The 12170-nt window shown below is 45.3% G+C and overlaps 2 protein-coding genes across 2 annotated transcripts; one reads left to right on the plus strand and one right to left on the minus strand.

Annotated features, from left to right (window-relative positions):
* The first annotated feature begins 353 nt into the window (after window positions 1-353).
* Window positions 354-3044, plus strand: LOC109779921 (actin-related protein 2/3 complex subunit 5A). The gene is made up of 5 exons (XM_020338526.4): window positions 354-472; window positions 1145-1291; window positions 1366-1438; window positions 1534-1634; window positions 2602-3044. The coding sequence occupies exons 2-5, from the start codon at window positions 1194-1196 to the stop codon at window positions 2735-2737; spliced, it is 408 nt and encodes a 135-aa protein (XP_020194115.1). The 5' UTR covers window positions 354-472; window positions 1145-1193; the 3' UTR covers window positions 2738-3044.
* A 1670-nt stretch (window positions 3045-4714) lies between these two features.
* On the minus strand, window positions 4715-6961 carry LOC120973473 (uncharacterized). The gene is made up of 3 exons (XM_040399133.2): window positions 6572-6961; window positions 5285-5662; window positions 4715-4918 (listed from the first exon to the last, which is right to left on the minus strand). Exons 1-3 carry the CDS (start codon window positions 6959-6961, stop codon window positions 4715-4717), a joined length of 972 nt encoding a protein of 323 aa, XP_040255067.2.
* Window positions 6962-12170: the final 5209 nt, after the last annotated feature.

Here is a 12170-nt window from a genome sequence, read left to right on the forward strand (position 1 = left end):
AGCAACCCCATAAAAGCACAATCAAAGCAATTTCTCAAAAAGAATAATACAATTAGAGGACCTCAATTATTATGTTGAGGGCGAAATGTATCTCTCGCCTCTTCTCCACCTGCAGTTTCAAATCTGCTCTTTCGTGGCACATAGCCTCGCTACACATGCACTAGGTCTTTATGTAGGGCATCATTTTTTGCCTTGCAACCTTCAGACCTTAATTGTATCCCTATGAACATTATGCTTGATTAATAAAGTAATCATATTTAGAGTAAAAAAAGAATCTTAATTATTTTCCGAGAGATACTAATTTTATTTTTATTTTTTTGGGAACTAAAACTTCTTAAAAAAAATCTCTAACATTCGGTGGAAAAGGAAAATCTCTAACAGCTTGCTCCGAGCCATCATCCCTCGCGCCACAACCCGGAAGCGTTGGAGACCGAGGAAGGCGCCCCTCTCCCCTCTGCGAGCCGCCGCCGAGGTACGTCGCCCTTTTCCCGGAGAAAAAGCGAGAAACGGCCGGGGACGAGTGGATCCAGTCGCCAGGGGTCGAGCTGAGCCAGATCCGGCCGCCGCACGTGCCCGCGCTTCGGATCCAGCCGCCTGGGCGACGGCTGGGCGAGGCAGCGGCGGTCGGCGGTGATGGGAGGGGATGGCGGGGGCGGGGCGACGCGGCGCGTTCAGGGGGTATAGGCGCTGGGCGGCGCGGTCGGCTCCCATGGCGAGCGTTGGTTCGGTGAGGTCCGGTCGGCCCCGATGGTCCCGGAGTAAGGAGGAGGATTTTTGTATGCCCTTGTGTGATGAATTTAGGATCTGAGCAGCGGCTCGAGCGGTAGACTTGATTTCAGATGGCTTCTTGCTAGCCTTCATCTTTGAAAGAAACTAGTGATTTCTTGTTTGTTTTACTGCTTGTGAAAGAAACTAGTTGTTGTTGTTGTTGTTGTTGAGAAGTTCATCTTTACGCGATTTTCATGTTGTTTCCTCTCCATCTTTGTGGACGTGAATTTTGATTTGTGCAGTGCCACCAGCCACAGTGTGCTGCGCTAACTGTACTTTGCACTTTGCTGTTGAGCTAAAATAGAATAGGCAAAATTCCATTCTTGACAAACACCGATAACATAACACTCACACACAAGTCGACTCCTACCTACAGGTCCAATCAGAAAACCCAACACTGCCTCGCCCTCCTGGTGGCCGGCGAGATGTCTTCGGCGGCGTACCTCGATACGGACGAGAACCTGGAGGCCCTCATCAGCCGCATCGAGCAGAAGTCCCGCAAGATCGAGACCCTCCTCAAGCAGTAAGCCCCCTATCGCTCTCTCTCCCCTCCCGATTCCTCTGCTGCTTCCTGATTATAATGTGCGGCACGGGCAGGTCGAAGCCGGTGGAGGCCCTGAAGACGGCGCTCGAGGGGTCGCCCCTCAAGACCCGTGACGAGCGATGCAAGGTTCGGTTTTCTGTGGGCAGTCCTTCCTTGTCCCATGTCTTGTATGGAATGTCTTAAAACTAAATAAATATACTGGTATCTTCATCTTGTCGCAGTCGGCAAACTGGATCGTGGTGCACCGCGCAATGATGGCGATCAGGGACATCGATGGCATGTTCAACTCACTGGATACTGAGTACTATGACATCCTCATGAAGTGAGACTCATCCCCTTTTCTTTCCTAATTCCCTTTCTTGCTGCCAAGATCCAACTACTGTAGTTGAACCAGATTAAAGCTGTGAGCCACAGTATAGGTCTGTTGTTTGGAATTGGGTGGTGTTGATCATTAGTTCCTAGTTCAGCCACCAAGTAAGCAGTAACAGCACAACATTTTACTTGTTTAGTCTTCCTGGACTTTGTCACAGTATTGCCGCAGCCATTTCCTCGCATATTCTTTTCACGACTTCTGTTTTTTCATGTGCCATTTGTGTTTTGCATTCCAAAATGTGTCACTGAAACATAGAGTTTTTCTGTTTCATGACTGTTAGATGAAGTTAGTGTCGAACTGTCAATTACTGCCACAAGTATTAGCTCACTTAGCATTTCATGACAACCATACCACACAGACCATTGATAGCTCATGCAATAAATGAAACTACATTTGTCTGGGTGCAAATCCATGATGAGCACGGTGGTTCAGTGCTTGGACGAGATGTTGGCCATTATGTTTTCAAATGTGTGGTGCATGACGGAAAATGTCTGAATCGTTGTTGGATGCGTTGTAGAGTTTACTTGGAGTGTATTTGCACAGTTCAAATAGATGTAGAAGCAATGGAGCAAAATATAGGTAATCAGTTTTAGGTACGATTTTGAAGAAGATCAAAAAAGGATTCTCTGAATCTTCTCTCTAAAACAGATTTTAGGCAATCAATTCTGTTGACTGTTTTCACCTCAGTGTGCAAGCTGAACCATCATTGTTTGTACATGATACTGGTATATAGTCTTTCGCTTGAATTTCTCATGTCTGGTAGAATTTGTGGCACCATTCTCAGGTTTGTGTAGTTCAACTACTTGGCAATATAATATTTTTCCTCAGGGGTTTCGCTTTATTTAAGCATCTGTAATATTGTTGCCCATTCAATCTGCATATACTGTCTGTAAACATCTGTTGCAATCCAATGCAGGTACCTGTACAGAGGTCTGTCCACTGGTGACCGGCCGACGTGCGACCAGTGCCTCAAAATCCATGAGAAACTGACGGAGAGAGCAGGCTTAGGATGCATACTGCGGTCGCTCGCCGACACCGTAAACACCGTGTGAGCCTCCTTCGTCTTCATCAAGGGTCTATGCTGTGAAGATCCTGCCAGGTCGAATTAGTTGTATGGACTTTATAAATATGCAGAAGGTGATTGCTGACCTCTTTTCTTTGCTGTTTGGCAGCTTCGTAGTAGATAAGAGCATTGTTGCTTATTTGCAGCTCGTTTGGTTAGTTGCATCTTGATTACAAGATTGGAATTTTAGATCCTTTTTTCTGGCATGTATGTAACTCGATCAGCCCAACTCAAGGCTGATTAGATCAGTGGTCGCAGTGAGCCAATGAGCGAGCGTGCAGAAGAATCATTCAGTATATGTGTGTAGTACCTATGATCGCGTTCATGATTCTGCTGCGCGTTTTGCCAGACGACCAATCGCGGGATTCATTCATGCAACGAGATTATCTCCCGCGACTCGACGGGCGCGGGTAAACCGTCACTTGAAGCTGGCCCAAGTGTCAGAAAAATCATGGTAGCAACTAAGCACTACTTATAATCTACCTATGGAAATTGATCTAGAAAAAATCTACCTATGGAAATCGAGTTACTGTCTTGAGGACGATGATCATCATGTTGCTATGGAGAATATGGAGCTTGCGAAATGATATAGTACATGGAAAGGAGATCCCGCCTATGCAAGTGTCCCGGCTGTACCTCGCCAGTTATCTGTCATCATTTGATCAAGCGAATAAGAAGAGTGTCCAAGAAATCTTCAAGGGCAAGGCCCCTTTGTTCGTTCCTCCGGTGCCTCGCGAACCAAACCCGGTTATATACAAACCATGGCCCAATCCTCCTCAAGGTTGGGTAGCGTTGTCGGTCGCCGGCAACTTCGTCAAGGACACCGGAGAGGCTAGTGCAGGCATGGTCTTGAGGAATACAGACGGTTCAGTTATATTCTCAGCATATAGATACTTATTCCAGTGCACAGACGTCCTTGAAGCTGAGATAAGTGCAGTCTTGGAAGGTCTCTCTCTGAGTATGGAGCGATCTGATCATCCCGTTGTTATTCATTCAGAATCGTCGGTCGCCATTGCTGCCCTGACAGATGATTCACTTAATCGCTCTGCCTATGGACATTTGATGATAGAGATAAAGAAGCTCCTGGAGTTGCGTGGGTATGTTCCGCTGAAAATTAGTCCAAATCAAAATAGAGTTGCTACTAGTCTTGCTAATGTAGGGAGAACTGGAGGTAGAACCGCGTGTTGGTTGTACCATGTTCCCGACAATGTGGAGAGTTTTGTATTAGCGGACTGTAACACTATTTCAAAGGAATAAATACCCACTATTTTCCGCAAAAAAAAAGTGCGACACTAGAGAAAAGCAAACGTGTACTAGGCCGCATCGGCTTGGGTAGTGCGAGTTCTCGGGGTGACCGGAAATCATTGCGGGTGGCGCAAAGACATGGCTGGGTAGGGAGACATAGAAGAGAGGGGTAACATATGGTAAAATAAACAGGAGCTCATGATTATCATGCTTCAGTAGCTAGGTTTGGTCGAGGGTTCGCTGGATACTGTAGTAGTTTGAACTGCTTTGGTTTTGTTAATGAAAATCGAAAGGGGGAGCCCTTCTTTTATCAAAAAATAAAAATAAAAAATGAGAGCGCACAGAGGAAATCCTCCATAACGTTTTTCTTTTTGTGAGAAAATTCCTCTATAACATTTAGGGTGTGGCTTGGTCTCAGTCGACTGCGATTTAATCAAATCTTAGTCATGTGACATAACATGTAAGAGAGAAAGAAAAAACTATTTTGTTTGCACGGATCTTAATATAAGATCTCACGGATATAGTATCGACTGAGACTTAACGAAGTCTAAGTCGACTGAGACTTAGCAAGATTGTAACATTTAATCAATGCTTGATGTTCTATGTGTATTGTTCCATGCATGGCAATCGCACGAGCATACGAGCATTTGTATAGTGAATGTCCTTGGGCTTACGAGTCAAGTATCACAGCTTAAAATCCTCAAAAAAAAAGTATCACCGCTTAAACAATCTCGTTGCTACCACGAGAAACACCATTTGCGGGAGTCGACGCCGTGTTCACGGAGCTCGTCACCGTGGTCCACCGATTTGCCGCCGCCTGCGCTGCCATGAGATGCTGGAACGGGTTCGCCGGCGGAGCAATGTCCTTCTCGCCCTCAAGCATCTTCACCACCACACCCATCGGTGGCCTCGCCTCCGGCTGCTGCTGCACGCACCAGAACGCCACCTCGCATATTCTATGCACCGTCTTCTTGTCTTGCTCGTCACAGCCCTCCACGACTTCCATTAGCTCGCCGCCATCCGCGAAGCTACGTTAGGGCCAGAGGGGGCCGTTGCCCCCCTCCCTCCCAGCCCAAACGATAGTTTTTCATTAATACATAGTAGTAGTCCCTGCATGCTATAGCTTGGCTTAGAGTTTGGCACATGCTTTTTTTGCGGGTAAAAACTTATATTACTCAAGCATCATCGTACAATCCTTCTTACATAACTGAATGACTTCTTGGAGGCCAGAGGCCAACCAAACTACAGTTCTACTACGAGTTCTAGCAAATTTAGCTAGGAAATCACTTACATAGTTTTGACCACGATTGATATGAGTAATATGAGTCACACGAAGAGACTTCAAATGCATGATCTCCTGCACCAGCGCCGCATAAACAGACCTGTTCACGCCACTGTCATTCAACATGTTCACCGCTAGTATCGAATCCATCTCAATGCAAATTGGGAGATCCGAACACTGAATGGCTAGAGATAAACCCTCCATGCATGCACTTATTTCTGCTTCTAAGGCATCTCGACATGAGAAGAGTTCCCTGCAGGATGAATAGATGATATTGCCGCGATCATCACGAAGCACCATACCAGCTCCAGCTTTACCGTCCTCCGTCCGTATTAAGTTTGACCCAACCAACGGGTGGAGGAGACTACTTTGTAGGATGTGTACCATCTGATATTTCATACGTACATTTCACAACTGGAGCATAAGATAATACAACTTTACCTTTCACGGGATCACAACTATAGTCTTGGGCCATTGCGATCAAGGAGTCCATGTAACTGCAAAAAACGTCTAGATGTATCCATCGGTGGTGGGGTCTTGTTGTGTGTCACCTCATTACGGTTATGCCAAATTCTCCAAAAGGTAAACAACATGGTTCGTTGAATATCTCCCAATGGATACAAGACATCCAGTAGCCATTCTACACCAGTGTTAATTACTTCCTTAAGATTCGGCAAGCGCCACACTTCCCTCATACAGTCCCAGAGCTGGACTGCTAGTGGACATCGGCATAGTGCATGGAAACTATCCTCCGGTTCAGTACCACAAACAGGACAAACATCTGAAGTTTCTAGTCCAAGGCACCATGCACCAACAAACAGGCACCAACTGACCAGCTCGGCTGCTTCTCTAACAAACACGCAGCTTTCTCTAACAAACGGCTGCTTCGTTTTGCAAGGGTACATAACATTCAAATCTGCATGCACAAATCTTTGGATGACTTTTGTGTGTTGCTACGAATTTTTGAATTATTTTAATGCATCATGGTTTATCTCCATTTTACTATACATGCATGAATGGAATAATATATTTTTAAAAGTTCTACGGCTTGGGCAGTTGGGCTCCTCTATTACAATACATTGGTAAGTGTGCCAGCTCACTAGATTAAAAAAATAGGAGCCTTCCCAGGCCTATGAGTAGCCCCTCGAGAGATGGATTAAGTCAAACAATTCAAAATCAAATAAATTTGAATACTGACAGGGCTCGGATCCACACGAAAGTTGTATTAGATCGGATGGTGGCGAGCGTAGGTTCGGATGAGCCATGGTCCTAAATCTCATCTCTTAGCGTGCGCACGTCGGCGTCGTAGCAGCAGCCGAGCCTGACCAGGTTGATGTGGTGCGTCCTCCCGATGGTGCCCACCTCCGCCATGAACTGCTCCTGCGAGGTCCTGTCGTCTTGGCCCGGGTGGAGGCGCTTCACGGCGACTGCGAGGCCGTTGGGCAGCATTCCCTTGTAGACGGCGCCGAGCCGGGTGGAATAGTTATTTGTGAAGCCCGAGAGCTGCTGCGGGGTGAACCGGATGGGCTTCTCCCCGGCGATCTCCTTGAGGAACCTCTCCACGGTTGCGTCCCGTATCTGGGAGTCTGGCACCACCGCGTAGAGCGCCATGCTCCGTGGCAAAGCCGCTGCAGGGACGGGGGTCGTGTTCAATGGCGGAGCTATGTACAAACCTGAGGGGGCCATGGCCCCCCAGCCCAAAGTAGATTCATTTTTTATTTACTACTAGTGGCCCCTGCAGTCTGCCTCAGTCCCATGTTCTGATGCATGCATACCCATCAGCTTCACACATGCATAGCTCGTCTGCTCCCCAACCATTGCTACTCAGGCGCTTGGCAGCTCCATCTCATTCGGCACGACTGATGCCACACTAGTTCGACGCTCACTCTCGAAGAGCTCCACCTCTGGGCGGCGCGCTCAGCCAGGGATAGTGAGAAACAAGGGCGCGCTCGAGCTGTGTCTTCACCACTAATCCGTTGCCACCCATGTTCTTGCCTGCATCTGCATGAACGGCCGGCCGGTCGGCCACTCCTTGTCCAGTTATTTTGGTTCCTTGTATGAGTTTGATTAGTGGTCTTATTGACTTGGTCTCGTTAAAGGATTTGTCTTGCCGTTGGCGGCACATATTTGTTCATCTAGTTACTTGAATTGGGACTAAAAAAGAGACCGAAAAGCTGATCTGTAGTACCCCATGGTGTGTTCTCACTGAGGTTCGAAAGCTCAACTGTGCTAGTTAGTTGTTTTTTGAAGTATGTATGTATGCACTTTGCAACCAATACAGGTAATATGAATACAATTTTGTCTGAAGGCTACGAGTTCTAGTTTATTGCAGTGGTTAATTTTTTTTTTGGCCCCCCTACACATTCTTGTCAAGCTCCGCCACTGGTCGTGTTGATGTTGATGGCGGGGAGGCCGCTCTTTCTGACGCACCTGTACACGAAGCAGGCTATGGTGACGGATCCCAAGATGCTCAGCACCGCGATAACTGCATCAATGACACGCAAAATTCGGCGTTAAACTTATATCATCTTGAATTCTTATTCCTGATGATAGTGGCGTTAGCTAGATTTGTTGAGAGCGCACCGACGAAGACGGCGAGGAAGGAGTATAAGGTGCTGGAGGCTTCTTTGTCAAAATCGTCAAATGATGGTGGTGGGAAAGTAGACATGTTGATGAATTGGTTTGGTCGTTTGGACTTTGGAGGCAAAGAGAAGATTAGCAATGCGATTCTAGGGTTTTACATGCATGGGGGCTCAAATAGGAGATCACGATCGACCTGGAAGAGCGGTCACAGTTTTTTTTTTGAAATAAAACATCAAGCTTTATTCATTAGATATAACAGTTACATCGTCAGTAAGGAAAGATACAATGTCATCTATAGGCTCTCAAACCAATTCCTAGTTGCAGAAAATTTCGCTAGCCTAGCAATTTCATGAGCAACCTTATTTGCTTTCCTATTACAATGTTCAAACCTCGTAACAGTAAATTCACAAGACATAAAATAGCAATCATCAAACACTGCGGCCGCCACTCCCGCCGATTGTCCTCCATTTTTTATTGTGTCAATCACTTCCAAATTATCCGAGTTGACAATAAGGCGATTACACCCCGCCTTCTGTACAAGGATAAGGCCAAACCTTAGCGCCATTGCTTCTGCGGTTAGTACATCAGCACACCAGTCGATCCTCCAGCTTTCGCCTACAATGAACCTTCCTTTGTTATCTCTGAGGACTGCCCCTGCCGTTCCTCTAAGCAGATCATGGTCAAAAGAAGCATCAACATTTAGCTTCACAAAACCCATAGGAGGTCTAAGCCACCCCCTGTTTTACTAAGCCTTAGGGGAGTTTGCTTTTGACATAGTTTGCCATTATAGCACGAGCCGCCATCGAAGTTTGATATGCATCTTGAGACTTTCCTTCATGAACTAGTCTGCGTCTGTCCCACCATAAATACCAAGTTGTTGTTGCGATCAATTCACGTGCGTTCTGGATGCCCAGTTCAGTTATTTCTTGATCTCGCATAAGTAGTAAAAGTTCAAGAACTGCCTCTCCCGCCCGGTCGATAGCAGAAGCTGTATTGATCACTTAATGCAAACCTAACTTAGCCCAGACCTGTTTCGCCTTCTGACATAGAAACATGACGTGTTTTGTGTCTTCTGGCCCATTAGAACATGATGGGCATATGGGCGAGACTTTCATGTGTCTATTGGCAAGCGTAACCCGACATGGGAGGGTACCATGCAATGTACGCCAGATGAATTTTTTTACCTTTGACGGACAAGATAGCTTCCATATCTTGCTCCAAATAGGATTAGCATTGACTCTACCCATCCCATTTGTATGTTGCAATCTCCTCCCATGTTGTTGGTTCCATTCCTCCCAATATGCTGATCGAACAGTAAACAAACCATTTTTTGTGTAGCTCCAAGCAATGAAGTCGCTCATGTCATGCATCGGAAGGGGAATCGCGAGCACCCTTTCAGTGTCAATTGGCACAAAGTTTGTCTCACCAAGTCTTCATCCCAATAACTCGTGATTGGATCAATAAGGTCAGATACCTTTGACAGAAGTTGCCCCCCTCTAGGAGTAATTATTTTCCTATTTGCACAATTCGGGATCCAAGCATCTTCCCAGATATCAATATTTTGTCCATTTCCAACTCGCCAGATATAACCATTCCTTAGAGAATTAATCCCCGCCATAATGCTTTGCCAGGTAAAAGAAGAACCCTTCTTTAGATTTGCATTCATCAAATCGCCATTCGGGAAATATTTATCTCTCAAGATTGTGGCACATAAAGATTCTGGATTATCAAGCAAACGCCACACTTGCTTGGCTAGCAAAGCCAAATTGAAACAATGTATATCTCGGAATCCCATTCCGCCTTGGTCTTTTGGGACACACATCTTCCACCACGTCATCCAATGCATCCTTTTCTGGTTGTCCTCATCACCCCACCAAAATTGCGACATCGCGTCAATGATTCCTTTGCAATTTTTTTTAGGAATTTTAAAGACGGACATGACATAAGTTGGGATAGCTTGTACAACCGATTTAAGTAGGATTTCCTTCCCTCCAGCGGATAACAATTTCTCTTTCCATTCACTAATTTTTTTAATAATACGGTCAAATAGGAATGGAAAACAATCACTTTTATGCATACCCACATTTGCAGGCAAACCCAAATATTTATCATTGAGGGCTTCGTTCATAACATTCAGGGTAGTGCAAATTTCCGCTCTATTTTCCACTTTTGTATTGGGGCTAAAGAAAATACTAGACTTTTCAACGCTCACCAATTGCCCCGAGGTAGCACAATAAGCGTCCAAAACTGATTTCAGCGCCTCCGCATTCATAGCATTTGCTTTCATAAGGATCAAAGAATCATCGGCGAATAAAAGGTTTGAAACCGATGGGGCATCTCTACAAACCTTAACTCCAGAAATATTACCATTCTCCTCTGCATTAGCTAGTAGGGCAGTCAACCCCTCCATGCATAACAAGAATAAATATGGGGAGAGGGGGTCTCCCTGCCTCAGACCTCTAGTAGGTTTAAAACTCTTAGTCTCTTCATTGTTAAAACGAACCCGGTACTCCACAGAGGATACACATTGCATAACTAAATCTACCCACTTCTTTTGGAAACCCAATTTCAACATTAGTTGCTTCAGAAAGACCACTCTACTCGGTCATACGCTTTATGCATATCCAGTTTGATGGCACACATACCCTCTTTACCACTCCTTTTTTTCTTTATGGTATGAAAACACTCGTAGGCCACTAAAATATTATCTGTAATCATTCTACCAGGTACAAATGCACTCTTAGTCGTACTGATAATATCTGAAAGGATTATCTTCAAGCGAGCCGCAATCATTTTTGAAATAACCTTATACACCACGTTGCACAAACTGATCGGTCTAAGTTGAGTTACCTTTTCTGGAGAATCCACCTCTGGGATCATTACAATTGCAGTATTATTCCACCCATCAGGTATAGTACCAGTATTCAATGCCTGGAGTACCTCTTCGGTCAGATCATCCCCTAACATAGACCAAAATCTTTTATAAAAAATGGCGAGTAGTCCATCCGGGCCCGGCGCTTTTAAATCTCCAATATCAGATAGCGCCTTCCGAACCTCCTCTGCCGTATAAGGGGCGAGGAGAGCATTATTCATCTCATCTGTCACTTTTCTTCTGACAAGAGATAAAACATCCGGATTCGGTTGCGCAACTTTTGATGTAAAAAGATTAGAAAAATACCCCAAAATATGGCTCTTCATCTCCGTATCTTGCACCCAAACACCGTTTTAATCCGATTTCCTTTTTCCTAGCCGTTGCCGCATTATGGAAAAAAGAAGTGTTACGATCACCATGCAATAGTCAGTTTGCACGACCCGTTTGTAGCCAATAAATCTCCTCTTGCTCCAAAAGGTTTTCAATTAGGACCACAATCTCCTTTTGTCGCGCTTGGGACTCCCCGTTCATAGGACCCCTTCGTAGCTTTTCTAATTCTTTTTTTAATTTATTAATTCTTTTTTGGGTCCTCTGAGAATATCCCGACCCCAAATATGTAAATCCGCATTCACCGCCCGTGTACGCTCAGCGAGAGAGGGCCCAATACCCCGTAATTTTGCTTTTTCCCATGCTGTACGTACAATTTCTTCAACGAGTTCTTCTTTGAGCCATCGGGCTTCAAATTGCTTTTGTCGGCTTTCTGGGTGGTTAAAAATATTGCCATCAAAGTATTTTGTATCCAGAATGATAGGGCGATGATCGGAATGTACATGTTCTTCATTTATTACTGCCGACCTAGGGAATTTGTTTGCCCATTCCACATTACAAACCGCACGGTCAAGCCTCTCCCTAACATTGCCCCTCCTCCAAGTGAAAGGGTCCCCAATACATCCCATATCTTCCAGCCCGCACTCTCCCAAACAATTACGAAATTCCCTCATCATTGCGTTAGGTCTCGCATTGCCTCCCTCCTTTTCGGAAGACAGTAGAATTTCGTTAAAATCTCCCAAAACCACCCAAGGGTGATCCCCATTATTATGCAAATTACGAATATCCGCCCACGACAAATTACGATCCCTCCAATTCGGATGACCATAAAACCCCGTAAAATGCCATTGTACAACATTGTCATTCATAAACAGAACATCTATAAAATTAGCCGACACATAGTTTAAAACAACTTTATTCATTTTGTGGTAAAACATAACAAGGCCACCGGCTCGACCATCACTCTCCACTACAAACATCGAATAAAAATCTAAAACACGACATAGCTCATCGGCTTTACATTTATTCAAATGAGACTCCGAAAGAAAAATTAAGTCTGCCTTGGTTCGCCCTTGTGGGGAGAGCATACCACGGCAGTTCCAACCTATGATT

The sequence above is a fragment of the Aegilops tauschii genome, chromosome 2, assembly GCF_002575655.3.
Source record: "Aegilops tauschii subsp. strangulata cultivar AL8/78 chromosome 2, Aet v6.0, whole genome shotgun sequence".
Classification (NCBI taxonomy): domain Eukaryota; kingdom Viridiplantae; phylum Streptophyta; class Magnoliopsida; order Poales; family Poaceae; genus Aegilops; species Aegilops tauschii.

Coding starts and splice junctions, on each gene's coding strand:
- LOC109779921 (XM_020338526.4), top strand. CDS start 1,194: ATGTCTTCGGCGGCGTACCTCGATACGGACGAGAACCTGGAGGCCCTC. Junction 1,292..1,365: donor ATCGAGACCCTCCTCAAGCA/GTAAGCCCCCTA, acceptor CGGCACGGGCAG/GTCGAAGCCGGTGGAGGCCC. Junction 1,635..2,601: donor TACTATGACATCCTCATGAA/GTGAGACTCATC, acceptor AATCCAATGCAG/GTACCTGTACAGAGGTCTGT.
- LOC120973473 (XM_040399133.2), bottom strand. CDS start 6,961: ATGGCCCCCTCAGGTTTGTACATAGCTCCGCCATTGAACACGACCCCC. Junction 5,663..6,571: donor GCTGCTGCTACGACGCCGAC/GTGCGCACGCTA, acceptor ATGAAATATCAG/ATGGTACACATCCTACAAAG. Junction 4,919..5,284: donor TCAATCGTGGTCAAAACTAT/GTAAGTGATTTC, acceptor TGGTGCGTGCAG/CAGCAGCCGGAGGCGAGGCC.